Below are 27,332 nucleotides of genomic sequence, written 5' to 3'. Positions count from 1 at the left end.
TAATCTTCAGAGTACAAGGTGGGGCTGGAAATGAAGATAAATTCAAAAGGGATAAAGGTCTAAATTCCATTCAAGTAAAAAAAAAAATCAGTTGTGTAAGTATAGAATGGGTAAAGCTTGAATTTGATAGCAATTAACATGAAACATAATGGCAACCTTGGAGATGGCAATGGCACCCCACTCCAGTACTCTTGCCTGGAAAATCCCATGGACGGAGGAGCCTGGTGGGCTGCAGTCCATGGGGTGGCTAAGAGTCAGACACGACTGAAGGAACTTAGCAGCAGCAGCAGCAGCAGCATAATGGCAACCTGCTCTAGTACTCTTGCCTTTAAAATCCCATGAACAGAGGAGCCTGGTGGGCTACAGTCCATGGAGTCGCAAAGAATCGGACACGACTGAGCATGCACACACGCAACATGAGACGTACCTGGAAATGCTTGTTGGCAGTGGCTGACTGGTGTGAGTGTGAATGCAGTCTTCTGATACTTTAATAGAAATACAGCATCCTGATCAAAAGGGGCCACCAGTTTCTCTGCATTCTTCCCTCAGTAGGCCACTTTCAGAATATTGTATTCAGATACAACACATAAAAGGAAAAGTGATTTTATTTCTGTTTCCACGGTGCAGATGCTGTCTAATGGGTTTGTGGAGACAGGTAATTACTAAACTGCCTGTGAAATGTATGGTCACATAACCAGTATACAGTTACAGACTCACAGTGTACAGCGAGTGTGAGTTTCACAGAGTAGAATATGCAGTGAAATGCTTGGTGCTGTGCTCAGTCACCTCAGTCGTGTCTGACTCTGCAACCCCATGCCTGCCCGGTTCCTCTGTCCATGGAGATTCTCCAGGCAAGAACACTGGAGTGGGTTGCCATGCCCTCCTGCAGGGGATTTTCCCAACCCAGGGATCGAACGTGCGTCTCTTATATCTCCTGCATTGACAGGCAGGTCCTTTACCACTTGGGCCACCTGGGAAGCCTTGATTATAATCAAAGCACATTTCAAGAGCATGATCATTAGAGCATGGAAAATTTTTAGTTGTGTTCAGTGAAAGCTTTAAAAAAGAAATCTATGATGATGTCCCCAAACTTTCTTTTATAAGAGGACGCAGTACTTCAGGTAGAGTGAAAGTGAAAGATGATGTAATATCGGTGGGTGGTCTCTGAAGGCAGGCGCAGGGTGTCACCTGGGTGACCCCCAGCACTGCTCCGGGGGTGGGATGCTGGGGGTGTGGGAGGGAATGCTGGCGTGGCAGTGGACGTGGTCAGGTGGGCGGAGGTTAGCTGGCTCTGGGTTGAGGCTCTGTGATCAGGTAGAGACATTTCGGATGCTCTTTATTCTTCTCTGTAAATGCTACTTTCCATATGGAATCATTTCCCACTAGATTTTTTTCCCTAAAGAACAACACCCTTCGCACACCTTGGGGTGTTGTTCTGCTGCTAGAAATTCTCTCACACGTCTGTATGAAAATGTTCCCTGTTTCCCTCTCATTTTTGAAGGCTATTCTGCTCCTCTATCCTGCTACCCTGGGCAACCACTGATTTTGTGTCACACAGATTATTTTCTGGAATTTCATGTAAATGGAAGCTGTGTATTTTTTTGTTTTGTTTTGTTTTTTTTTGTGGGGGGTCTAGCTTCTTTAATGCTACATCATAATTTTGAGATTCATCAACACGTGTTTGCATCAGTAGTTCATTCCTTTATGTTGCAGAGTAGTATTTCATTGTAGGCTATATCACAGTCTATTTATCCATTCATCCGCCTGTGTTTCCACACGCAGGACCCAGAGTGCAGCTGCGAACTCGGTACCCAGGCTGCGCTCTCACCCTTTGCTCCGAGTTCGTCCTGGGTGACTAACGCTGCCCCAGCTCTGTACTTCAGCTTACCTTTTCCTGACCCCGTGGGAACTCGGATTTGTTCTTCCGAAGCCATCTCATCCTTGTCTTTTTAAACTGCATCCTCAATAACTGTTTTAAAGAACTCAGAACCAAAGAGGTAACTGTCCCCAGGTTTCTGACCTTCCGCGGTTGGCTTCGCTTCTGTCTGTCAGAAAGGTCACCAGGGGCCCTGGCCACGAGCGTCTCCCAGCTGAGTGGCGTCTCCCTGTGTTTGCTGCTGCTGCTGCTGCTTCGTCTAGACGATGTCCTGGAATCCTTCAAAACTCAACAAAGCGGCAGCTCCTCCTGGAAGGCTGACTTTATAAGAGCTATAAATGAAATCTAGTATTTTTCCTCTTGTTTCGGGTATACGGTCTAGTGATCTGGTATTTATAGACACTGTAAAATGAACACCACAGTAAGTCTAGTTAACATCAACAGTTACCATTTTTTTCTTGTGAGGTAACTTTTAAGATCTACTCTCTTAGCAACTTTCAAATACTCAATACAGTATTGTTATTATTTTGTAAATTGGAGTATAATCGCTTTACAGTGTTGCGTTAGCTTCTGTTGAACAACAGTGGGAATCAGCCATCGTGGCCTGCTGTTAGTTGCTCAGTCATGTGCGACTCTGCGACCCAATGGACTGTAGCCTGTCAGGCTCCTCTGTCCACGGGATTCTCCAGCAAGAATACTGGAGCGGGTTTTGCCATTTCCTTCTCCAGGGATCTTCCCGACCCAGGGCTCGAACCCATGTCTCCTGCATTGCAGGGGGATTCTTTATCATCTGAGCCACCAGGGAAGCCCAGCCAGCAGCCATGAGTATACACATCTCCCCTGGCCCGCTCCCCCCAGCCACTCATCTAGGCCGTCACCGAGCACTGAGCAGAGCCTCCTGTGCTGTATAGCGGCTTCCCACGAGCCGTCTCTTTTACACACGGTGGTGTCAACACAGTGTTGCTAACTGTGGTCACCATGCTGTACATTGCATCGCTGGGGCTTAATCTTTTTTTAATAACTGAAAGTTTGTACCTTTTGACCCCCTTCACCACTTCTCCCACCTCCCAGCCCCCACCTCTGGCAACCACCACTCTGTTCTCTGTATCTCAGTTTGGTTATTTGGTTTTGTTTCTTTCAAATTCCGTACATAAGTGAGATCATACGGTATTCGTTTTTTTCTCTGTCTGACTTATTTGTTCACCCAGCATCATGCCCTCAAGGTCCACCCATGTTGTCACAAGTGGCAGGATTTTTTTTTTTTTAAAGTATGTTTATTTTTTTTTAAACTATTTATTTGGCTGTGCTGGGTTTTCGTTGCTGTGCAGGCTTTTCTCGAGTCGTGGCGAGCAGGGGCGACTCTCTAGTTTCGGTGCTTGGGCTACTCATTGCGGGGGCTTCTCTCGTCGCAGGGTGTGGGCTTCAGTAGTTGTGGCTCCCTGGGCTCTAGAGCACAGGCTCAGTAGCTGTGGCCCATGGGTTTATTAGTTGCTCTGCAGCATGTGGGATCTTCCTGGACCAAAGATCAAACCCATGTCTCCTGTCTTGGCAGGTGGATTCTTTACCACCTTCTTTGCCACCAGGAAAACCCAGGATTCCCCCCGCCGCCTTGGGAACAACCTTCTTTCCCTTTTTATTCATGTAATTATGAACAATATACTCAAGGACGCTTTTTTATGGCTGGAGTAACCTCGCTTTCACTTTTCACTTTCATGCATTGGAGAAGGAAATGGCAACCCACTCCAGTGTTCTTGCCTGGAGAATCCCAGGGATGGAGGTGCCTGGTGGGCTGCCGTCTATGGGGTCGCACAGAGTCGGACACGACTGAAGTGACTTAGCAGCAGCAGCAGCAACATTTCCTTTCTCATGGTTCTTACAGCGCACCGCTGTTAACCCTTCCTATCATACTTAAGAAACTGACCCCTAATTACTGATGACTTGTCTGTTAGCCTATGTGACGATAAGGGCCATGCCTCATTTGACTTCATATGTCAGCATCTAACATGGTGCTGATACATGGTAATGTCCAGAAAATTGGTTAATAAATCATGCAGTTAATGACTGAAAGAATTCATTCATAGTTATCTTTCATTCTGTTTGCCCTTCCTGGCTTCTCTTCTTAGCTTTTCTTTTGTTTCTGTTTTCCTCCACTGTGACTGAATTTCTGAAAGATAATAGAAGTAATACAAGCCTTGTGACTTTTAGCATTGTATTAGATCTGCTGACGCTGGAAGATGGATTTTGAATGCTAGCAAACAAACTGGAAAAGTTTAAGCATTGGGGGTAGATGTGGCAATGGAAAAGATTTCATTGGTGTTTGTCGTGAGGGTGGGTACATCAGCGAGGTTAACCTTCTTTGCTTGGGAATGAGAGGCCTCTAGACAGGTCTGCCGTATTTGGACAGCAGCGCAAATAAAACCGTTTCACCTTGAGATGTTAGGTAACTGACCTTTCCCCAATCTGGAGGTCTCCCAGGATGTCCCTCATGGAAACCAAAGATAAAAACCCTATTTAAAATCTTCCAAAGTGGGTTTAGATAGTTGGGTTTTTTTTTTTTCTAATTTATCTATTTATATATTTTTGGCTGTGCTGGGTCTTCATTGCTGTGTGGGCTTGTCTCTAGTTGGGGCAAGAGGGGCTACTCTGTAGCTGTGGTGCACGGGCTCCTCGCTGAGGCATCTTCTTGTTGCAGAGCACGGGCTCCAGGCACACAGCACAGGCTCAGTAGCTCTGGCTTACGGGCTTAGTTGCTCCGCCGCATGTGGGATCTTCCCAGACCAGGGATCAAACCCATGTCTCCCGCACTGGCAGGCGGACTCTTTACCACTGAGCCACCAAGGAAGCCCAGTTTAGTCTGTATACTTTCCATAGAGATACAGTGAAATAATAAAGGTCCTGATTCACTGGTCAGCAAGTCGTGGGTGCTAATAAATGCTCGTCTTCATCCTCATCCTCCTCCCCAAGCTGCCTGAGGTTCCCAGAGACCTACGTTTCCTTGAAATTCCCTCCAGATCAATGCCATGAATGTGGGACAGGTGCAGACAGTAAGTGCTGATCACCACACACACCTTCTTTTCTGATTCTCCTCTTTGGCACTTAGATTGTCTTTGAGAATAAACTGCGTTTGACTGCATACCAGCTGTTGATTAGGGAGAATGTTCTGCGTGAACTTCCTGACAACCATCCAGGAAACTCACTTGCTGTCAGAGACCAGTCCACTCACCTGAAATCCTTGTCAGAGTTCCCTTTCCTAGGAACACTGTGCATTGTTCATCTCTTCCTACCTTTCCTGGAGGAGGTGCTCCAGACCTTAGCAGCAGGGGAAGGGAACACCTGAGCAGGTATTCTGAGCAGTATGATGGCACTCCAGCATGAAGAGGGGCCAGCAGCCAGCTTATCAGCCACCTGATGCTTAGCCGAAACTCTCCAGTCCCACCCTGAACCCACTAAAGTGGCGGTAATTAATTGGGGGTACCCTAGTGACACTATCTATTGTAATAGTAAATGGATGCTAATGTACTGAAAATGTTTTGAAAAACAAAACAAAGACAATGGGAAAAATAGCCATAGTACCTAATTTCCTTCCTTGAAAAACGAGTTGTCTTTGTGGTTTTATGTTTAGCTTTGTGAAATACAGTTCAGCTGAATTTTTCTTTAATATTAGGTTGTGTCCTGTGGGTGTAGACTCTCCCTGTGGCTTGCACACCGATATTTCACACATCCTGCGAGTGTAGACTCTCTGTGGCTTGCCCACAGAAGTTACGTGCATCCTGTGGGTGTAGACTGTCCCTGTGGCTTGCTCAGACATTATGTGTGTCCAGAGGGTGTAGACTCTGTGGCCTGCATTCAGACATTAGATGCGTCCTGCAGGTGTAGACTCTCCCTGTGGCTTGCACACAGATATTGTGTGTGTCCTGCGGGTGTAGACTTCCATGTGGTTTGCACACAGATGTTATGTGCGTCCTGCAGGTGTAGACTCTCCCTGTGGCTTGCACACAGATGTTACATGTGTCCTGTGGGTGTAGACTCTCCCTGCGGCTTGCACACAGATATTGTGTGTGTCCTGTGGGTGTAGACTTCCATGTGGTTTGCACACAGATGTTATGTGCGTCCTGCGGGTGTAGACTCTCCCTGTGGTTTGCACACAGATGTTACATGCATCCTGCAGGTGTAGACTCTCCCTGTGGCTTGCACACAGATGTTGTGTGTGTCCTGCGGGTGTAGACTCTCCCTGTGGCTTGCACACAGATGTTGTGTGTGTCCTGCGGGTGTAGACTCTCCCTGTGGTTGCACACAGATGTTGTGTGTGTCCTGTGGGTGTAGATTCTCCCTGTGGCTTGCACACAGATATTGTGTGTGTCCTGCGGGTGTAGACTTCCATGTGGTTTGCACATAGCCCAGGAACTGCAACAGTAGGATTTGTTTGTGGAGAAGCTTCTACCTCTCTAAGCATCCTCAAAGGACATGGGACAGTCAGTCACCCTTCAATGTTTGAAGGTTCCAAACTGTCCTCCAAGACTCCTCTTACCTAAGAAATGGAAAGAGAAACTGTTTCCTTCCCAGTCCTTACAGGCTGGTGATGGTGAGGCTGCATCCCTGGCCCACCTCCCGTAAATCTCCGCAGTCAAAAGTCCCCGAGGCCAGGACCCTTGGATTCTGTCAACCGTGTGTTGTTGGCAGTGGTTCATTTTGAGAGATTCCAGAAGCATCTGCTTAAATCATTTTTTCTTTGTCTTTTCAGGAGCATCTAAAGGCCTTTGATGATGAAGTCAATGCTTTTTTGGACAATATGTTTGGACCTCGGGGTGAGTGAGAACTTGAGAACTCAATGTGGAAGGAGCACCGTCTAGTTAGAGAAGAGGATGGTGCCCTTGCAGGTGTCTTGGGAACAGTCTGGCGCCTCCCCTGAGAGACCTGCCGCCCCTCCCCCCGGGCCCCCCACCCCAGTCCCTGCAGGGCCCCCGCCTCCTGCCCTCCAGCCTCTCCTGGGGGCAGGAACACAGCGCAGTGCCATCCGTGCCTCTGGTCCCTCCGCGGCTGCCATGGTGGCAGTCCTTTCCTTCCAAGCCTGCTTCTTCCTCTCCTCCCCTCCTCCACCTGCCTCCCACATCCTCACACACGGTCTCTCTGCCCCTCCCTGTCCGATAGACTCCCTCTAGACACGCTGGGCTTTCCCTGCCCAGAGCCATGGTTCAGACTCCTCAGCTCTCAGCCATCCGGAGGGTCCTGGTGGTTCGTCCATCACCGCCCACTCAGACCACGGGGGGCCTCCTGACGCGGCTGCCCTTCCTCATCGTCTGCTCAGTGGCAGCTGCAATAAGACTTCAAAAGCCTAAGTCATATTGTGCAGCACTCGAGCTTAAAACCCATCAGGTCTTCCCTGCATCCTCAGGATAAAACCCAGCTCCTCGTGGACCACGCAGCCCTGTACTGTCCGGCCCCAGCTGTCCACTCTCCCCACGCTCTAGACATCTTTTCCTTCCTCTGAATGTAAAATGCATTCCTATGCTGCTGCTCCCCAGCACGGTCAGCTCCTTCTTACACCATCGGATGTCCGCTTAACCGTCGCCTCCTCAGATAGCCTTTCCCTCACCAGGACGGCGGAGATCTGCCCTCAAAAGCAGCGACTCTTAAACCTCTCATTATGCTCTGTTTCAACTTCTGTTTATTTCCTTCATGCACTTGATTAATAGCTCTTTCTTCCATGAGGACAGGACCCATGACTGGTATCTCCACGGTGTCTTAACAGTCCTAGGAACCTATTAGACACTGTATATTTTGCAAATAAATGAGAAAAGTCTCAAGAGCATGCTTTGTTTCCCTTGAGCCTTGCTGATTCACAAAGCTGGAGAATTTACAAGTTGTCTCCTCAGCATTAGGGGGTGGGAGGAGAGGGAAATGAGGTTTTCCAGTTTCTCAGAATCTTTAAATAGAATCATGCAGAGACACAGGCTGCGTAAAGTATCCTGAGCGAGTGACTACTTACATAGTGTTCGTGAGATGATACTCTGATTGTAGAGAGCTTTCAAATATATTCGTCTGTGTATTCACATTGTCTTTGGTCTTCGTTTTGTTTTCCATTTCCTCCTTGTGATGACGCCGTGGGGCGGGCAGAGTGGGATGCCGCTCGCTCGTAGCCCGCTTTGTGTGATGCCCTCTGCGGCACTGCCGTAGCAGGCAGTGTCGAGGGCATGGCACTCCAGCGGGCACGCGGGGCTTCCGGGCGACCGGCCGGCATGTGACGTCTCCACCAGAGACTTAACAGGCACTGCCTGAGCCAAGGTCACACTGAGCTTTGGCATCAGTGAGGCCACTGTCACCTGGAATTACGTGGACGGGGAGCAGTTAAGGACGGGATTGCAGTTGTTTGCTCAGTTTGGGTCATTTTTATGGAAATTTCCTTTGCTGCGAGGAGACTGTGAGGTTGACAGTTGACCGCTGGTCAGGTGACGTCTGTGGTGACAGGAGGTTGAGCCTCCCGGCCGGCAGGCACCCTCCTCTTCCTTGAGAGGTGGCTGGGCTGAAGTCGTGTGGCAAGTCCCCTGGGGAACCGACAGACATCCCCAAGCCTTTTCCGGCTGTACCCGTGCCATGTTGGCACCATCCAGAGAGATTGTTCTGGGCAAATACCTGACCCCGCTGCAGAGTTAACGTCTCAGGTCCCAAAGACGATGATTTAAAGTGCTCGGTCCCGGGCTTTGGTCAGGGCGGTTGTGAGCCTCCCTGACAGCCGTGGCCATTGTTTACAGACTGTGACGCAAGACAGTCATAGCCTCGAGCGCCGCATCGCACGCTTGACCTGTCGGCGGGCACGCGTTTGATGACTGTCCCCTTCACCTCCACACTAAGCAGCTATAAGTATGAGTGAGACTGAGTAGAAATACAAGGTAGTCTCACCTCTCAGAGTACACTGGCTGGAGCCTGAAACCAGAACCTCTGAGACAAAGCGCGGAAGTCAACCACATGTGTTCGTTTCCGGGGCTGTCGTAGCAAAAATCCCACAGACTGTGCAGCTTAAGACAACAGCAGTTCATTCTCTCCCTGTTCTGGAAACATGGTGTCAGCAGAGCCTTGCCCGCCCAGCGCTTCCGGGAGCGCTCTGTCCACACCTCCTGCTCAGGGCTTTCCGGCCGCTGCCCTGGAGCTCCATCGCTCCATCACCCCTGTCTCTGCCTCCATCTCCACGTGGCCTTCTCCTCCTGCGCCTCCCCTTCTTATCAGGACACAGGTCCCTGAGCAGGGCCCACCTCACCTGGTACAGCCTCATGTTAGCCAGTTTGTGTCTGCAAAGACCCTATTTCTCAGTAAGACCGCATCTACAGAGACCAGGAGTTTGGACCTGAACACACCTTTCTGGGGGACACTGTTTAACTCAATACCATAAGCAGAGGCAGGGTAGAGTTTAGTGCCGGTTACTTAACTGTTTTTACTCAGTTTTTCTCTATTGTAAACCAGAGATAATTCCACCTGTAGGATGGAGTTATCCATCACCTTGACTGTGGTGTTAGCAACACAGGGGTTTGCATATGTCCAAACTCATCAGATTGTAGACAGGAAAAGCGTGCAGGGTTTTCTGTATATGTCAGTGACACCTCTATATAGCTGTTCAAAATAAGATCACCTATATAATTAGATTGTTTTGAGAATTTTAAGTTAACACACATAAAAGGCTTTAGGTCTGTGTGTGGCACAGAATCAGTGCTCAGCAAACGTTCATTATAAAAACAGTGCTATAGCTATACGGGCTTCCCTGGTGACCCATGGGGTCGCGAAGAGTTGGACACGACTGAGCGACTAGCACACACACTATTGCCATGATAACATGCAAACTGTAAAATGATTACTGTTTTGTTACACTGAAGAGCTGTAGTTATGGAAGAGCAGTGGGAAGTGGCTTCCTTCAGAGGCCAGGCCCTTGACGTGGGCCTTGAAGGACATGCAGGCTTTAGATGTGGAGGTGGACATTAGGAAGTGGCACGGTGCGCAGACCTCAGGACAGATGGTTATGAGCCCCTTGTGCGAAAGCTAACTTGGTAGCTGCAGGAACGCTCCCCTTACCTTTGAGCTCTGTCACATATGGGGGAAGTTCACAGCATTAGTGATGCCACAGATCTCCAGAGGGCACTTGGCTCATAGAAACTGTGCTCTGCAGGATGGGGTGTGGAAAGCCTGGGGCTGGGTGGGGTGGTGGGGAGCAGAAGGGGAACTGGGGCTCTGGGGACCAGAGGGATCCCGAAAAGGGAGAACCCAGCTCCGACAGCTCTGTTTACAGAGATCAGAGTCAGTGTGAAGTTCTCATAATTCTGGGCCAAAGCATTTTCTCTCTCTAGACAACAACAAAAAGGAGCAGAACAGAGAACAAAAATCACTTTGTGCCTCCAGTTATTTTCTAATTACTGACTGTATTATAGTTCTATTGTGTATATTTTCTTTAGGTTTTTTTTTTAATAGTGAAAACTTTTATATTTGGAATTAGCCAGCTGGACTCAGTTTCAGTTCAGTTCAGTCGCTCAACTGTGTCTTGACTCTTTGCAAACCCATGGATTGCAGCACACCAGGCTTCCCTGTCCCTGACGAACTCCTGGAGCTTGCTCAAATTTATGTCCATTGAGTCAGTGATACCATCCAACCATCTCATCCTCTGTCGCCCCCTTCTCCTGCCTTCAATCTTTCCCAGCATCAGGGTCTTCTCAAATGAGTCAGTTGTTTGCATCAGGTGGCCAAAGTATTGGAGTTTCAGCTTCAGCATCAGTCCTTCCAATGAATATTCAGGACTGATTTCCTTTAGGATAGATTGGTTGGATGTCCTTGCAGTCCAAGGGACTCTCCAGAGTGTTCTGCCACACCACAGTTCAGAAGCATCAATCCTTTGGTGCTCAGCTTTCTTTATAGCCAAGCTCTCAGTTTAGATGATCCCAATTTTGTTGGCAACATCCAAGCATCATAGTCCGGAGCCAGTCGAACATATGCCTTCTCCTCTCCATCAGGCCTGATCAGGGTGTTGACGTTGGCCACGTCAGCTTTAGGGGGCTTCTTCACAGCCTGTTGGATTGGGTGTTGGCCTTGACACCTACAGTGGACACCCGTGTGATGTGGTCTTCTGTCTTCTTCATGGCTGACTCGGTGGTGAGGGGGAACTTGACCATGGCACAGTAGTCCAGTTTGTTTCTCTTGGGGGTGCTCTTCGAGGATGTTTGAGCTGCCTCCTGAGCCACAGTGTTCTGGGCCACTGGAAGTTGGGTGACATCCGGGTCTTTGTTTGTGGCTGTGGACACCTTTCAGCACAGCTTTCTTGGCCTCAAAGCCTTTGCTTTGGCTTCGGCTTTAGGGGGGCAGGGGCTTCCTTCTTTGCCTTCGGTGCCATCTTTGTGAAAAGCTTCTTTAGGTTTGTACGTGTTCACTCTCCAGAGTAAGGGACACTTGCCTCCTGGCTGTGCGTACTCTGGATCCACGATCAGATTTGGGTCCTTGGTTTGTTTCCTGTTCTCCATTCCGAACCCTCAACTCCAAGGCTCGTTCCAGCCTCTCGCCTTCGCCCTCCTGTAATCCCACTGCCCCGTTTGGACCAGCTGGACTCTAACCAGTCCTGGTTTCTATAGTGATCCTAAGCTGATTCCAGGGGGTGCAGGTGCTAGGAGCTAGGGCGCAGTATGAACACGTGCTCTGTCCCGCTTCCCAGAGCTGCTCCGTGGAGGCAGCAGCAAGGTGCAGTGACCCAGGAGCTGGGTGTGGATTCACGTCCTTGCCCGATGGCCTCCTGCAGGTGCTGGCGCTTGCTTAGCCATTTGTGTGGGACGGAGTAATACACATGCGTGCTGCTTACTGAGCGTAAACACAGGACTCTGCTGCTTAGACATCGAGAACGGTCACTTCCCACCTCTGATTTGTCACTGCGTGTTCGGCCTAAGCCCTGTTCGCGCTGTGGAACCTTCCTTAACTGTTTCAGCCCCACTGGTTTCTTCTTCAGAATGGAACCCGAACCCAGCTTGCTCACGCTGCGGCCCACGGCTCCCTGCTGGGCCTGGCGCGACACACGCATTGCACGAGACGGCGTCTCCTTACTAAGCGCGCAGGGTGCTCCGTGGGGTTCTCACCGTGTGCTTCTTTTCAGATTCTCGAGTCAGAGGGTGGTTCATGCTGGACTCCTACCTCCCTACCTTTTCTCTCACTGTCTTATACCTGCTGTCTATATGGCTGGGCAACAGATGCATGAGGAACAGACCTGCTCTTTCTCTCAGGGGCGTCCTCACCTTGTACAATCTTGGAATCACACTTCTCTCCGCATACATGCTGGCAGAGGTAAGTGTCCGCAAAACAGTTACATCTGGCATTCCAGAACTTTCCACGGTTTCTATCAATACTGATCTTTAATATCTCAAGAAGCTGTTCCAGCGTCTGATATTATTCCTTCCAAATGGGTGGAAGTCTTTGTTTCTAACTTGAATTTTTCTTATTGTAATTTAGACCTATTTCTTTAGTCCTTAGTCTTTAGTTGTAATTTAAAGTCACAATTTAGATCTAAATGGGCTTAAAGATCATGTATTATTGTTTTCTCCTTTTATAGATTACCATACTGAGGCTTAGAAAAGTTAAACTGGTTTGCCTGAAGATAGACAGCTATTGAGTAACAGTATTTTTTTTAATTAAACATTAAATACAGTTAGTTTGACTGAAATGCAAACATAATATCCCTTAAAGGATGCTCCTCGCATCTCCGGGCCACTGCGTGTTCTGAGGACCAACTCCCGGAGGCCTGGGGTGACATCCCAGCTTGGCTATAGTTGCCTGCATTGCATCATGTCTTCCCTATTCCTGTATAATCTGCCAAACCTGAGTAATTTCACAAGAAAAAGAACAAGTAATGATGGATGGCCCTGCCTATACAGCCAAAGGTTATTTACTGTAATACAAGAGGAAATCTTAAAGTGTTAAATAAACCTCGAGAGAGAGAGAGAGAACTAAAACAGAATCTTTTGGGGGAAAAATTATGATAAAATCATTCATATATATTATAAATGGCTAATAGTGGCACACACATAGCTGCCTTCCTGGGGTCCTTGGATTCTGAACGGAAATAAATTCTTGTCTAAAACATAGGCCCTCTCACCCCTAGTTTTTAATCTGTTTTTAATTAGCCTAATATGCACCATCCTAATAATGGTTAATAACCATCATCTAAAATGACTGTTTTGAAACACTAATTATGGGATTGGAGGCATCAGAGTGCAGGTGGCAGAACTTGGGATCAGGAAGGCCACCCTGACAGCTCTAAAATCACACCACCTGAGTCTAAAAGGGGAACTTTCATTTTAGTTTCCCTCCTGGGTCAATTTTAGTTCACTGGATGAGCTTGCAAAAGAGTAATTTACGGGCTTATTCCTCCCTGTGCAGCAGAGAGAGGCACTCTTCCCGGGGCGGGTCTCAGCGGCCATGCGTCTGCAGGGCCCACCTGGCGGGCTCACTCGGTCAGAGGTGTGAGCCCTGCTGGAGGCGTCGGCGCAGCGGAGGCGGGAGACCCGAGCGCAGTGGCGGGTCTCCACGTCCTCTGCGGCCCTGGGGGACTCACTCAGCCAGCTTAGCTGTAAGATGGAGACACAACGTCCGTCCTGCCTCACTCCCTCTTGAGCGTCAGGACGTCAGTTCTGTTCAGCCGACACTCGGAGAGCACGCGCTTGGTGCGGCCCAGGGGCCACAGCTAGGTCAGAGGTGGTTCCTGTTCTCGAAGAGCTGACAGACTCGCACAAGTGTAGGAGACAGTCAGTCCTATGAGTCAGGACGAAGTCCGCAACAGGCATCGACGGCAGGAACGAGAAAGCAGTTCAGTGCCTGAGCCGCCACATACATGTACAGGGTTTGTCTCTTTTAGGGAGAAACCCCCGCACAGAGCTCATTCTCCACTGTGAGCTTTAGCTCCCACTGGTCTGCTGTTTCTCTTCTCAGACTTTTCCATCTCTCAGTTCAAAATCACTGCTGGTGGTTGAGTGCCTCCTAGTCTCCTGACTGTAACCTCTTTCGGGGTTTAAGGTCTTCCCCCTTACACTGCAGGCTGTGTTTGTAGACTAGTCAAGGGGTAGCTTACCTTAACCTTGCTAACCTGTTACACTCAGGCCAGACGTGTGCTTAGGCCAGGAAGCTGCCCTGAAACCACTAACACTGTTCCAGCAAGCACACCCTGCAGGCCCTGCATGGTGTCAGGTCGAGTCCCAGGCTCTGGAGCACAGCCTTGGCCCAAGTGCAAGAGGGAGCACTGGCCCGGGCAGGGTTGGGGAGGCCTCTCTGAGGAGGCGATGGCTGAGCTGCACGCAGTGATGAGAGCAGGCCAGGCAGGTCAAGATCTGGGGAGGCCTCGAGGCCGCAGCAAGCTCAGGGTGGTGGTCGAGGACCACGAGAAGCAGCAGTGTGCCAAGGAGAGTGGACAGAAGACTGGTGATGCTAGACGAGCTGGACGGGGGCAGGTTACCCAGGGCCTCACCAGGAATTTGGCTGTTCTTAGGACGAGCCATCGAAGGATGTTAATGGATGAGTGATGGGATCTTCTACATGGAAAATGGACTCAGCGAGTTGGGGCAAGCATGGAAGCCGAGGGTCTGCTGGGGGGACTCGGTGCTACAGTCACAGACACTGAGGTGTGGACTCAGGCGGTGGAGACAGGCAGTGGATTCTAGTCATATTCTGGAGCGAGTTGGCCCACACCTCCTTAAGGCTGACAGCCCTGTTTGAAAGCCTGGTTTCCTCCTCTTAAACACGCAGGTTGGGTGCTTCCTGCAAACCAGCGCGCCTAGGGCAGCAGGAGGGGTCTGGGGTGAGGCACTCTGAGCCTTCCCCAGCCTGGCTGCTTGCTCTGCCACCCAGTCTGTCAGATGGTTCTGCAGGGGCGCGGTGGGGAGGGGACAGCCCGGGGACAGCTGACTAAGCAGAGCATGGCCTGTTCTTTCCTACTGTGGTGTTGCTATTACGTAAACACGGTAGATGGTAGAGCCCCAAGCTGCAGAACTACAGCCTGACCATGGAGGTTTTTAATTAGTCTTTCTAAACAAAGTTAAGTAACTTTATTTTGAAAAAGGCAGAAAAAATTTACATACACTTCTAGATATTCCTGGATCCACTGGGGCCTCCCACCAGCTCCCATTTGAGAACCAACATGGACAGCTCTGGGACCTGGGGGTGACTTGATCTGTAATAGACCCACCAGGAAGGTTCAGTCTCTCTTACTTTCCCTGGATTCATTTATCCTGATAACCTATACTTATCACAATGTTAACTGGGGTGATTTTATTAGAAGAGAAGCAGTGGAGGATATGGAAGACTCATGAAGGTTCTGAAACATTCTGTGTTCTTTGAGTTTATCTCTTTTTCTTGGTGTTCAGTTCATTAACATCCCTCCCTCCCTGCTCTGTCTGTTCTAACAGTCGGTCCCTTTACACCTTTTTGATAAGCTACAGAAAATTATAGGCTTTCCCATATAATATCATATGTAAATCAAAGCCAAAGACCTTATAGTCTAGAATTTTAAGTTTCTTAGTAACAGTGAGCAAGAAGGCAGAAAACTTTTATAGAATTTCCCACAAAGAAAGTTCATTTCCTTAAGTTGTAGAAGCAAAACTAGACAAGGAATTAGAAGACCTGAATCCAGTCGTCGTTCTACTACTTACAGTCATGTGATCACAAGCAAAGAGTCATTGAGGACTTTCTCTGTGCCAGGCATTGGACAAGGAATTGTAGTTGCAAAAAATGAGCAAAGAAGGAGGCATAGACTTTATGGAGCTTTGTTTTTTGAGCATAATGGGGAAAACAGATGTGTATCAGTTATAATTGCACAAATGACTGATTACAACATAGCATAAATACAATGAAGAAAATGACTTCAGAATGTCTGTGAGCCCTGGTTTTCTCATGGAAAATGGTAATAAATACATAATTCATAACATTGGGATGATCAAATAACAAATATTTACATGTAAGCCAATAAAGTACTAAAATTTTAGTGTAGTTTCTTCACATCTGTTTACATTTAATTCTATATTTTATTTGTAGAGCATATGATCAGATAATTGCTTACGGAAAATATTTTGTTACTCAAATGATAGCTAAATTCTGTTTTTGGTGGCTGTGAAGCTTAGAAGTAAATCCTATATTAACCAAGGATTTTAACCACTGATACCAGTTCAGCAGCAAGAAATTAGGTCCTTTGATAATGTGCGTTTGGGAACAGGATTGAGTAAAGCTCATACTGGGAAGAACTCAAACCTTGAATAGATGCCAATCAGGAACATGAATAGGAAGTTGAGTTTTCATCCAAATTTTTGCACTGATTTTTTCCTCTCCTTTGTTCCTTTGGCAGCTTATTCTCTCCAGTTGGGAAGGAGGGTACAACTTACAGTGTCAGGATCTGGCCAGTGCAGGGGAGGCCGACATCCGGGTGAGTCAGCTGTTTGTAACCATTTCTCACTGAAAAGGAGAGAAAGCTTTCTCCTCCCAGAGACGAGGATGGAGGCTGTGCTTAGATAAGCAGGGGTCTCCGTGGTAGTAGAAGTGCTCATTTGGGGGACAGATGGAACAAACCTTGAATAGATCCCTTTGCAAAGTGGAATGGAGATGACCTCTGTCCTGATACAGAATCATCTCCAGGATGGAGCTCAGTGAAAAAGCAACCCACAGACCATGCCTATAGTACAGGGCCTTGTGTGCAGAAAATGATGGGGATATGCGTGTCTTAGCTTTTAGTTTATTCTGCCGTTGTTTCTTTTTAAAACCATAAGCAAACACGATGGTTTCCTTTTAGGGGAGGGACCAGGGCAGAGTAGATAGAGGTGGAAATTGGACTTCTCTGAATGTCCCTTGTCTAATTTTCAGAAACAGTAGGTGTTTTCACATAATTATAAAGCAAATTTTAAAAGAATGCAAGGCAGCCTCTTATTCCACATCTTGGAAATAAAATAATTACCCATATATTAAGTTGCTGACATAACCACCCAAGGAATTCTTTCATGTGCCTATAAACAGTGTTTTGACTGCACACCCTGAGTGAGATGACCTCAACGGTATTCAGTAATTTGGAAGGGGGGGCTGCTCTTATTAATAAAAATATTGGTATTGCTTTTTGTGGGACTATTACAGGTATGCTTAAGATAAAGTACATAATAATGTTAATATCATTACAACTAATATTCGAAACATAGAAAAGAGAAACCAAGACTCAGTAATCATAGATTTAAATCAGAAATTTCAAAATGAACGTTCTTTCTAAAACGTGCTTTTTAGCTCTGTTCACAGGAAAGGTCTAGTTAGTCTCTGAGAAACCAGCAGTGATACCCACATCATGCTGTCTAAATATAATCCACCAGGAGGGTTTAGTGTTCTTAGAGAGTTGACCGATTCCTGTTTGGTTGGGGGGAAATAAATATATGAGAGGAATCCAGGATATCATGTGACAGAGCCAGGAAGCTGGGGTCACGACAAGAAGATGTAAGGGCCAGCTTAAAGGGACTCCCACAGCTAAAGTGGGACAGTTTGAGTATCAAAAGGAATACTGACAAATTTATAAAAACTAAATGAGTTTAAAATGACACTAAAAAAAAAATTGTTGTTACTTTTTGAAGGTTACTAGGACACCAAGTAATTCTAGAAAAAAAAAATTGAAAAGAATCAAACATCTATCCTGCCATTCATATGTAAGTTTCCAAATAGCTAAAGAGGAAGAGCTTCCCTGGTGGCTCAAACAATAAGGAAACTCCCTGCAGTGGGGGAGACCCAGGTTCGATCCCCTGGGGCAGGAAGATCCCGTGGAGAAGGGCATGGCAACCCACTCCAATATTCTTGCCTGGGAAATCCCTCGGACAGAGGAGCCTGGAGGGCTATGGTCTATGGGGTCACCGAGTTGGACACGACTGAGTGACTAACAACATCTCACCTGCTATGTAAAGTTTCCAAATAGCTAAAGAGGAAGAGCTATTTCTATAAAGACAAAAACATGCACATAAGTATGAAGAGAATTTGAAAAGCACCCTTTTGCAGCTTCTAGTGAAGGGTAATGGGTCCAGATGGCAGTCATCTGTAAACGATGAAGCTACCGGGTGAAAGTTGAGTGGAAGCTTTGCGATTATTAGGTCAGGCTGTTAACACCTGGACTCTGTTGCTGTTAGTGTCAGTAGGCCAACCAGAAGCTGGGTACCTCTTGATGTGATTCCACAGGAAGTACACAGACCCACGCCTGAAGTACAGTTGACCACTAAACCACGTGGGTTTGAATTACACGGGTCCACTTAATACACAGACTCTTTTCAGTACTAAATACTAAGTGCTGTACAACCCAACACGGAGGAACCATGCTACGGAGGGCCGGCTGTAAGTTATACACAGACTCTGGACGGTGCAGGGGGTCAGTGCCACGACCATCCCTGCCCCGTTGTTCAAGGTCAACTGTAATCTTACCCCCAACCTTAAACCTGAATCCAGCTAAGCCTCTGTCATTGCTCTTTACAGAAAATGTGGAGGATAGAGAAATAAGTTTAAACAACACTAGGAAAAATAAGTCACCCAAATACATACTATTAGGAATTCTATACAACTGATCAAGTTTAAGAAATAAAAGATCAGAAAGAAAACAGTGGAGCACAGAAAGGGAACAGACTTTTTGGTCCCCCCCAATATTTTGGAAAGGTACAATAATTCCTTTCACTAGATGGGGCTGGATTGCTGGGAATAAGGAATAGATGGCAGCAGAGAGGCCAGGTGAGATGGTTCTCGCTGGTCTGGGAGCAGGGCGGGTGAGCCGGTGAAGCATGGCCCAGCGCCCGCAGGGGCAGGTGGCCCCGGGCGGCATCACAGCTCACCCTGTCTTCCTCCCGCTTGACTTCTCGTACAGGTAGCCAGGGTGTTGTGGTGGTACTACTTCTCCAAATTAATAGAGTTCCTGGACACAATTTTCTTTGTGTTGCGGAAAAAAACCAGCCAGGTCACCTTTCTTCACGTCTACCATCACGCCTCCATGTTTAACATCTGGTGGTGCGTCTTGAACTGGATTCCTTGTGGGCAAAGTAAGTATATGTTTGTCGGTTCTGTGTAATGGGTCTCCTGCCCGTCACATGGGGAAGCACACGTTTGCTGGTGGCCATTTCGTTTCTCATCTTTGATCCTGGCAAAATCTTTGAGTATTAGGATAAATTTTAAAAGTGTCTTCTCTTCCATGCACCATACGTCTGATGGCAGGGGCGCATGCCCCAGCTGGAGCAGGTTACCCCACGCCCTGGGGTGGTAGAAACAGCTCCTTCCAGTCACGACCCCTCGGCTGTGGTACAGATGCAGTCATTTCAACTTCGGGGGCTTGTTTATCCATTCTGAAAAAATAAAATCACATCCCTCTGACCCACCAGAGCAGTGGCTTTCAATTTTTTTTTTTTACTAAGACGTCAATAAATATTACATTATATCACAACCCAGGGCACTCATACTGAATGAAACAAATTTCATGAAACAGTATTTAGCCTGGCTCTGTGTGATTCACTTAAAAAAAAAAATTGACCTCACTTTTTCAAAAAAGCTAATAACTCTCACTGCACGGACTTTCACAGTTGATATGTCAGTTCTGATCTGACATATCAACACAGCGCTCAAGAGAGAACAATACTTTTCTATTGGATATGTATTGTTTTATACCCAAGAATTCAAAAGCATTCTATGAAAAATCAGGTAAAACTCAGGTCAGAATGATTTTCTCCTAGGATATAGGAACTTGTAGAGATGATATTTAAAAAAAAAAAAACAACTGGGATATCTGCAGCACATTGACTATGAAGATGTAAATTTAAACTCCAGTGTGAAGTAAGCTTGCTGGAGGCGCAGTGGACAGAAGAGACCCTTTTCCATCTCTCCTAGACTGACATACTCTGGTTTCAGTTTAGTTATTAAGAATATAGTAGACTGATGATATAATCAATATGTAGACTAAAATCAATACCAAAGGACAGTTGTCAAGGCTAAGTATTTTTTGTGATTATCAAGTTTCATTTCTAAATCACTAAAGCATCTAAAAGTCGATCTTAACCATTGTGTCAAGACATTTATTTCATTCACGGGAATTCTATGTGTGTGATGGTTTCTGTTCAGTCTAGAATACTATGAAAATTATAAGCAGCAACTACTTTTTTAAAATTAATTGATGGAAATGAAAACTCAGGTTGGTAAAAAAAAAAAAAATCACTAATATTGTGCTGCCTGGTACTCTGAAACTATATTTGTGCTTTCATATAAATCCAGGGCCCTGACAAGTCATTTCAGCCAGTGTATAAGGACTCGCTAGATTCCTGGTGCTGTTCCTCTTGTCATAGTCACTGATTTGCATTGATCTATCCAGATTGTTAATCCAGGACTGGGAAACCAGGCAGGAGAATTTAATTAACCCACATATGTGCAGTGCCTTTTAGTTTATATAGTTAACCCCATCACAACCTTAAGCGGTACTTACTTATATCAGTTTTCCAGATGAGAAACAAAATTTACAAAGTAATATATGCAAGGGGACAGAGCTATTTAGGTGGTCCTCCAGCTGCACAGCCCGTCTCCTCAGCAGCTCACAGACCAGCCGCCTGGATCCCCGACCCCCCTGGCGCGCTCACCTTGTGCGCGCCCCGTCCGGAGCCCTTCACGTACGCTGGCGTTGTTCTCACACCCTGCTTCCCGCTCCTCGGCTTGTGCACTTCCTCACCTCTTGCAGCTCAATCCTTTGACCCTTAGTTGACCCAACACAGGGCTCAGCCCTTGCGCCTTAGTTTCCTGAAACACGACTCACCCACGTGGATGACAGCACCTGGCATGAAGGTGACGGCAGGGGACGGGGGGCAGGGGGGTGGCCCGCCACAGCTCAGCACAGCAGATACCCAAAAGTGTTAAACACCCCTTGTCCCAGAAGTTCAGGAAGCTTCCTGGCTACTAGGAAAGTCCCCAGCCCACCTCAGCCTCTTCTCATCCTGCGGGACCTTCCCCGATTCACATTCTGCAGCATCTCCTTGTTCTAGGTCCCTTCCAGGGAGATGCCATTTACCAAACTATGAAGGGCAGTACATTTTCCCTGACTCTCAAGTGCCCTGTTCAGCCATGTACGAAGGCTATAATCATACAGTCTGTCTACAATCCAAATGGCTGGAAGATTTAGTGAAAGCAAACACATGTTCTTTCTCAAATTCTGCCTCCTGGTTAGATGGTAGTCATGACAGAGACAGCATAGCCCTGGCAAAACGGGGAGTAACCTGTATGGTTTTCAGAGTCCCAGGTGAGTCCCTCTCTCTGGGCGTCTGGTTGAATCCTGCGATGATGGCACAGGAATCGGGTGAGTCATGTGAGCGCTGGGTTGTTTGTACTCGGTTATGTCAGGAGGAGCAGTACTTGACAAAGAACGGCCGGTCCTGCCTTCCAGAGGAACGATAATGCCTCCTGTGCTCTCCTAGGTTTCTTTGGCCCCACCCTGAACAGCTTCATCCACATCCTCATGTACTCCTACTACGGGCTGTCCGTGTTCCCGTCCATGCACAAGTACCTCTGGTGGAAGAAGTACCTGACGCAGGCCCAGCTGGTACGTCCACCCCCTGCCAGCTCCGCTCCGCGGGCTGCGGCTGCATGCTCGGTCCCAGCCCTGGAGGCTGGAGGCTTTCCTGTGGGGGATGAGGCTGCCAGTCTGCCTCTAAAAACGGGCTTTTAAGAGTAAAACCTTGTTAAAGTGTCCTTCGTGTAAGGAATGCGTCCTGTGCATATGGAATATGCAGCTAGCTCACTCCTTGCTGTGAAATGTAGACGAATACTTTTGAAGTTATTGTCTGCTGAAGCGTTTCTAGGTAAATGGCCTGAGATGTTCCCCAGAGAAAATTAATGATGGCCAATTTTACACACTTCCTAACTTCTGACAAAACTCCCGGAGAGGAGAGTGGGCCCCTCGGGCGCTTTCGGGGCTCTCTCGCCCCGGGAGCAGGCTTGCAGCAGAGCACAGAGCGGTCCACCCTTGCCGCCCACAGGTGCAGTTCCTGCTCACCATCACCCACACCATGAGCGCCGTGGTCAGGCCCTGTGGCTTCCCCTTGGGCTGCCTCATCTTCCAGTCTTCTTACATGATGACGCTGGTCATCCTCTTCTTAAACTTCTACATTCAGGTATGTTTAAACTCAAACAGTCAACAGCGAAACATGAGACTGAGCACCTCTGCGTTATGTTTTTACCAGTTAAACGTTATGGGAGCGCAGGCTTGTTGATCAGCTCAGATAACAGAGGTGCACAGAGTCCACCCTGCAACGTGCATTCCTAACTCATCTCCCTGCACCTCCTCCACAGGAGAACTAACCCCTGTTACTGGTCTGGCGGGCATTCTGCCAAACGTTTTTCAATGCATGCCTATGAAGTTTCATCAAAAATACTATGTATTTGAATCTTGTATTTACCCCAGGCTGCCAAAGTCTTACCTCTGAAAGTTAAACACTGTGTATAGTAACACAGATCCAGGAAATCTCTGTGAAGGGAGGAAAACATGGACTAAATGAACCTAATGGTGAAAACCTGTTTCCATTAGCTACTGCAAGGTTGTAGACTTCCTGTTTATTTGAAAACATTCTTTTGAAGTGAACCAGGATGAGAAGGTCACATCGACTTTTCCTGAGGTGCCATTTTCTTTTTAACGATTTACGTGGAAGGGATTTCCAAAACGCAATTTGAGAGCAAGTCTGTTGTAAAGACCCGGCGGCAGTGGGGGCAGCACAGGCCTCAGGCGCTCGGCTGTGAATTACTCCTCTGTGGGCTGCGGAAATAGGAAGCGTCCAAAGAAAAATGAGAGTATACGGTGTATTCAAAACAGCACTTCTGAAATTGCATTGACTGTATTTTCTCCTGCAAACAAACAAGTGCCCGCTGACTTTAGTTTGGGTTGACTTTGAGCAAATGTATGGTGGTTTTATACAGAATACGGCTGGGGGAGCAGAACTTCTGATAGCTTTTCAGCTCTTGTGTTTTGGAAATTGGACTGGCGAGGCTTTGTCTTCTGTGAGATAAAAGTTTCCTTTGAGAATTTCTAAAGAAGCAACCATTGATAGAACCAAACAAAGCCACCCCTCTCCTAAAAAAAAAAAATGATGAATGTTGCTGGCAGACTAAGGGAATCATCTTGGTGTTGAAACTTGAAGGAATCCATAGTCCAGCAGTGGGGAACAGTGGTGCTCAAAGCCATAGTCAAGGTCAGCCCTGACCCTGAGTTGATACTATTCGCTTTTTTTAAAAAAGTGAGATCATATATTTTGTCTGAATAGGAAAGCTGTGCCAAGACATACATCAAGCCAAAATCTCAGGTATCAGTACTTTTGAAATAACAGCACTTTTTCACTTGAATTGTATTTTTTTTTTTAATTTATATCCTTAAGTAAGTCATAGTGCATACTTGAAAGTTGCTAAGAGACTAGATCTTAAAAGTTCTCATCACAAGAAAAAATTCTAGTGGGATGGTAAATATGGTAAATCCTGTATGTGGGATGGTAAGCTACAGTGTGACCATTTAACAAGCAGTAAATCATTTACAAGCATTAAATCACGTTATACACCTGAACTAATGTACTGAATTTCACTTATACCTTGATTTTTTAAAAAGACTTCAAAAAAAAATCATTCCCTCCATGTAAGCAACTAATGCAGAATTTGAATGCTAATCCCATAAAACAATATATCAATACTAACCTGATGTAGGTAAGGTGCGACAGCTTCTCATTGGAATTCATGCATTTGTCTTGTTTTTAATCAGAAGCTTAACAACCATCATTTAACAAATAAGCATTCATACTAGAAAGTTCAGTACCCAATGAAATCATGCATTGTTTTAGACCCTAAGTCACATTACAGACAAGGTTCTATTAAAGAATCCCTTTCTCTTTTTCTCTTCAACATGTACACATCCCAACAGACATACCGGAAAAAGCCAATGAAGAAAGCCATGGAAGAGGCAGGGAAAGAAGTCAAAAATGGTTTTTCCAAAGCCTACTTCAGCACAGCGAACGGAGTAATAAGCAAGAAGGCACAATAAGTGTCGCGTCTCAAAGACAAAGCATATATAATAGCCTAACAGATCCGCTTGTTTTAAAGCAAAGACTGAATTGAAAGTTATATATGTTTTAGCATAAACTAATTTCTCTTGAGTTTATAAATCATTTGTATCTGGAACGTATTAATATATTGCTGTTGGATTGATCTGTTAACTGAATGCTTTCATCAGCAGTGAGGCGAGAACTCCGCAGAACTCAGAACTGGTGCGCCTTCTCTCCTCTCTCCACCAACCTAGCCCCCCCCACCCCACCCCCCGCTGACCTAGCCCCCCGCCCGGACACGGTCCCCACCACGCCTTACACACCTGCAGAGCCAGGGCACAGGGAGCGCTGTTTCTCACAGCACGTCTGCAAATAAGTTAGTTTTGTTCAGATTAAAATGTTTAAAACAAAATGTTATTATCTTCTAAATACAGGGTATGCTCTAATCTATATTTAGCAATAATTGTCAATACACAATCGGTCCATTTGTTCCTTTAGGAATCAACCCCAGAAAATATTAAAATGGTCACATAGATGGACAGCCTAGCAACCCCTTTTCTCTCTCAAGTCTGTCTTGTCTCCAGAATCTCAGATTCCCACAACTACTCCTAATTCTCAACTTAGTGACATGGTAATAGTTTTTTATTCCTTTTTTTTTATTTTGAAGAAAAATCTCCCAAACCCTCATAGCGCAAAGGCTCTGGATAGGCCTAGTTCTTCTGTTTTAACTGGGTTTCCTTAGTTATTCATGCATTCACATCTACATCCTATGTTAAGGTACCCTGGGTTAGGATAACCGACAGTGTTCATTTTAAAAGTAGGATCCGAATTTGGCTGTCTATCTCCTCTCTGAACAAGGACTCGAGCCCACTAATCTGCATCACTGGGCCCTTAGAATGATCTGTCACTGGACTATCTGTAAGTTAGAATTAATAGAGCATCAAGGGAAAAATAGATACTGACCTTGTCAACGATTTCTTATGAGCCTACTTGTGAATATTATCCCCAAATAGCTGCTGTTTGTCTTTACAGGTTAGGTTTTTGAAAATAGGAAGAAAGAGAGGGCTATGGAAAGGTTCCAGCACTGCCCGCAGTAAAAAGCGCCGGTTTGGCAAACCCAGCACACCCTTGCCCTGCTGGGGTAACCCGAGCCCCACAGAGAAGCACACAGAGGAAGGCGAGAGGGACCACTCCTTTCTCCCCAAGGGCAGGGCGGTCATCTACCATTAAATTGTCCCAAGCATGGAAACACGGTATTATCCGAAGATCTGATACAGATTTACACCCTATAAAATAATTCATACCCTGTAAAAACGAGATTTGCCCACTTTGACACTCTATCTGCTTTCCTGCCTTACTTTAAGAAGTTTTTAGGTGGTAACATTGACATCAGAGGCTTAAATGCCCCAACACATTACAGCACAAAAGGACTTTGTCCTTTGGGGACCATTTCTGTTTTCTGAGCTTCCGTTTGAAAAAAAAAAAATTTTAATGGGAAAACAAAAACACGGACTGTGGTACGACGTGTACACTGACACCGGGCATACTGACACTCCCGACGTCTGTTTCTCGTCAGCGCCCCTCGGGGTTCCGCCGCCCTGAAAAGCAGCTGACCTTACCAGCCTTCACGGCCAGGGCATCGTGCCCTCCAGCCCCTCCTCTGCCAGCAGACCCATTTCTCTGGAACAGACATCTTCCGTCTGATGTCCGCTTTCTCTTGGGTCTTTCTAGTCTCCTAAAGCTGTCTTGTTCTAGGGTGCTCAACCCCCTCCTTCCATCACATCATGCCTGCACAGCTCTAAGTACTGTGTCCTCCCAGAAACTCACTTTAAAACAAGGGCTCGCTTTGAGTATGACTCTCCCTGCTCCCGTAACAAAGTCCTCGACGGACTGGGGAGGAAGCCCCTCGGAGGAGCTAGACTCTGGTGCAGGTTTAGGTCTCAGAGGGGAGCTACAATGTTATCAAAATGCACTCACCACAGGTAAAAATGAGGCTCAGAAGGCAGAGGTCACGGGTCAGCTGTTGTCTCCAGCTTCCCCTCAGTCATCAGGCCCCGGCTCTGCACTCAGCCTCGCAGCTGCAGTTCCGGAGGCTCCCGTGGGCTCCATTCCCGCACGGCAAGGACAGAGGCGTCCTTCAGCCGAGGCAGACGGCCCAGACAGCTGGAAACAGCTGATCAAAGGGGAAGCTTGGTTGGTTTACACTCTCCAGCTCGATTTGGATAGAGGCTTCAGGATACTTACTTCTGACTTGATCTGTAATCCTAGGGAAGCTTCATGAAACACTTTATAGCCTTAAACCATTCAAGGGCTGTTTAAAAATAAAAAAATACAGTTATGAAGTCTTAGTCACAAAAACTGAATCAGGTAACTATCTTCACCTGTTATTAAGTGTTACAATTTTAAACAAAATGTTTATTTTTAATGTGATTTTCCTAAAGCAAAGCTGTTTAAAAAAAAGTTCTGTATAATTTGTTAGAAAAAAAAGGGAATTTTTTCCCCCAAATAAATTTCTCCTCACTCATAAGAATGAAAACAGTTATATGAGTATGGTAAGCATATGTTTATTCCAATTTTTCAAACAAAAGAATGTTCACTTACTGGAATTAAATACAGAAATCTCAACCCATCAAAATTACATACTAAACTATTTAGACATATTGAGGGGAAAGTCCCCCCCACATTGGAGAGGTATTTTTAAGGCAAAAGGTTACTATGATGGACAGAACTTCATTTCTTGTGTAAGAACCAGTCTAGTTCTTTCCAGTATTTCCATTTCATGTTTCTGGGGACTTCCTTATTTGGAAAATAAGGATAGCACTTTTTTGATTTTCCTTGGAAAACACTTATACCTTAAGAACATAGTATCATGACTGAGGTGGCCAGGGAGGCAGGAGAAGCCATTTTTTCTTTGTAGATAAAAAGCATCTGTATGATTGTTGTATAATAAATTGATTTTTACACTAAAGTATGTCATGATTCCTTTTATTCGGTTCAAAGAAGTTAAAATGTGTTCTGCATGCTATTCCAAATGACCTATTACTCAGGACTTTTTTTTTTAACAAAGTTATATTTTAGCAATTAATTTTGGAGGTGTAATTCATTTCAGTAAGCAGTGGGCTTTTATATAACAATGTCACCTTTATGCAGTATTCATATACCAAGTTAAACTCTTTCAGAAAATGGTCATTCATAAAGAAAAGTTAAGAGTAGACTAGCAGAGAGGATATGGTGGTGGTAATGGTAAAGAGTCTACCTGCCGATGCAGAAGACGTAAGAGATGCAGGTTCAATCCCTGGGTCAGGAAGATCCCCTGGAGAAGAGCATGGCAACCCACTCCAGTATTCTTGCCTGGAAAATTTCATGGACAGAGGAACCTGGCGGGCTCCAGTCATGGGTCACAAAGAGTC

General features: G+C 46.4%; 1 protein-coding gene across 1 annotated transcript in view; it reads left to right on the top strand.

Moving 5' to 3' along the window:
* Positions 1–26,890, top strand: part of ELOVL2 (ELOVL fatty acid elongase 2) — a 49,648-nt gene extending 22,758 nt beyond the window's left edge. Inside the window, exons 2-8 of the mRNA XM_025265693.3 lie at positions 6,618–6,681; positions 11,988–12,175; positions 16,218–16,295; positions 18,741–18,912; positions 21,319–21,443; positions 21,880–22,014; positions 23,802–26,890. Coding sequence (XP_025121478.1) covers positions 6,618–6,681; positions 11,988–12,175; positions 16,218–16,295; positions 18,741–18,912; positions 21,319–21,443; positions 21,880–22,014; positions 23,802–23,921 — 882 coding nt within the window. The 3' untranslated portion in view covers positions 23,922–26,890. The remainder of the gene's footprint in view (positions 1–6,617; positions 6,682–11,987; positions 12,176–16,217; positions 16,296–18,740; positions 18,913–21,318; positions 21,444–21,879; positions 22,015–23,801) is intronic.
* Positions 26,891–27,332: the final 442 nt, after the last annotated feature.

Source organism: Bubalus bubalis, chromosome 2, assembly GCF_019923935.1.
Source record: "Bubalus bubalis isolate 160015118507 breed Murrah chromosome 2, NDDB_SH_1, whole genome shotgun sequence".
Classification (NCBI taxonomy): Eukaryota; Metazoa; Chordata; class Mammalia; order Artiodactyla; family Bovidae; genus Bubalus; species Bubalus bubalis.
The sequence above is the reverse complement of the archived record's forward strand: the minus strand, read 5'-3'. Positions and strand labels throughout refer to the sequence as shown.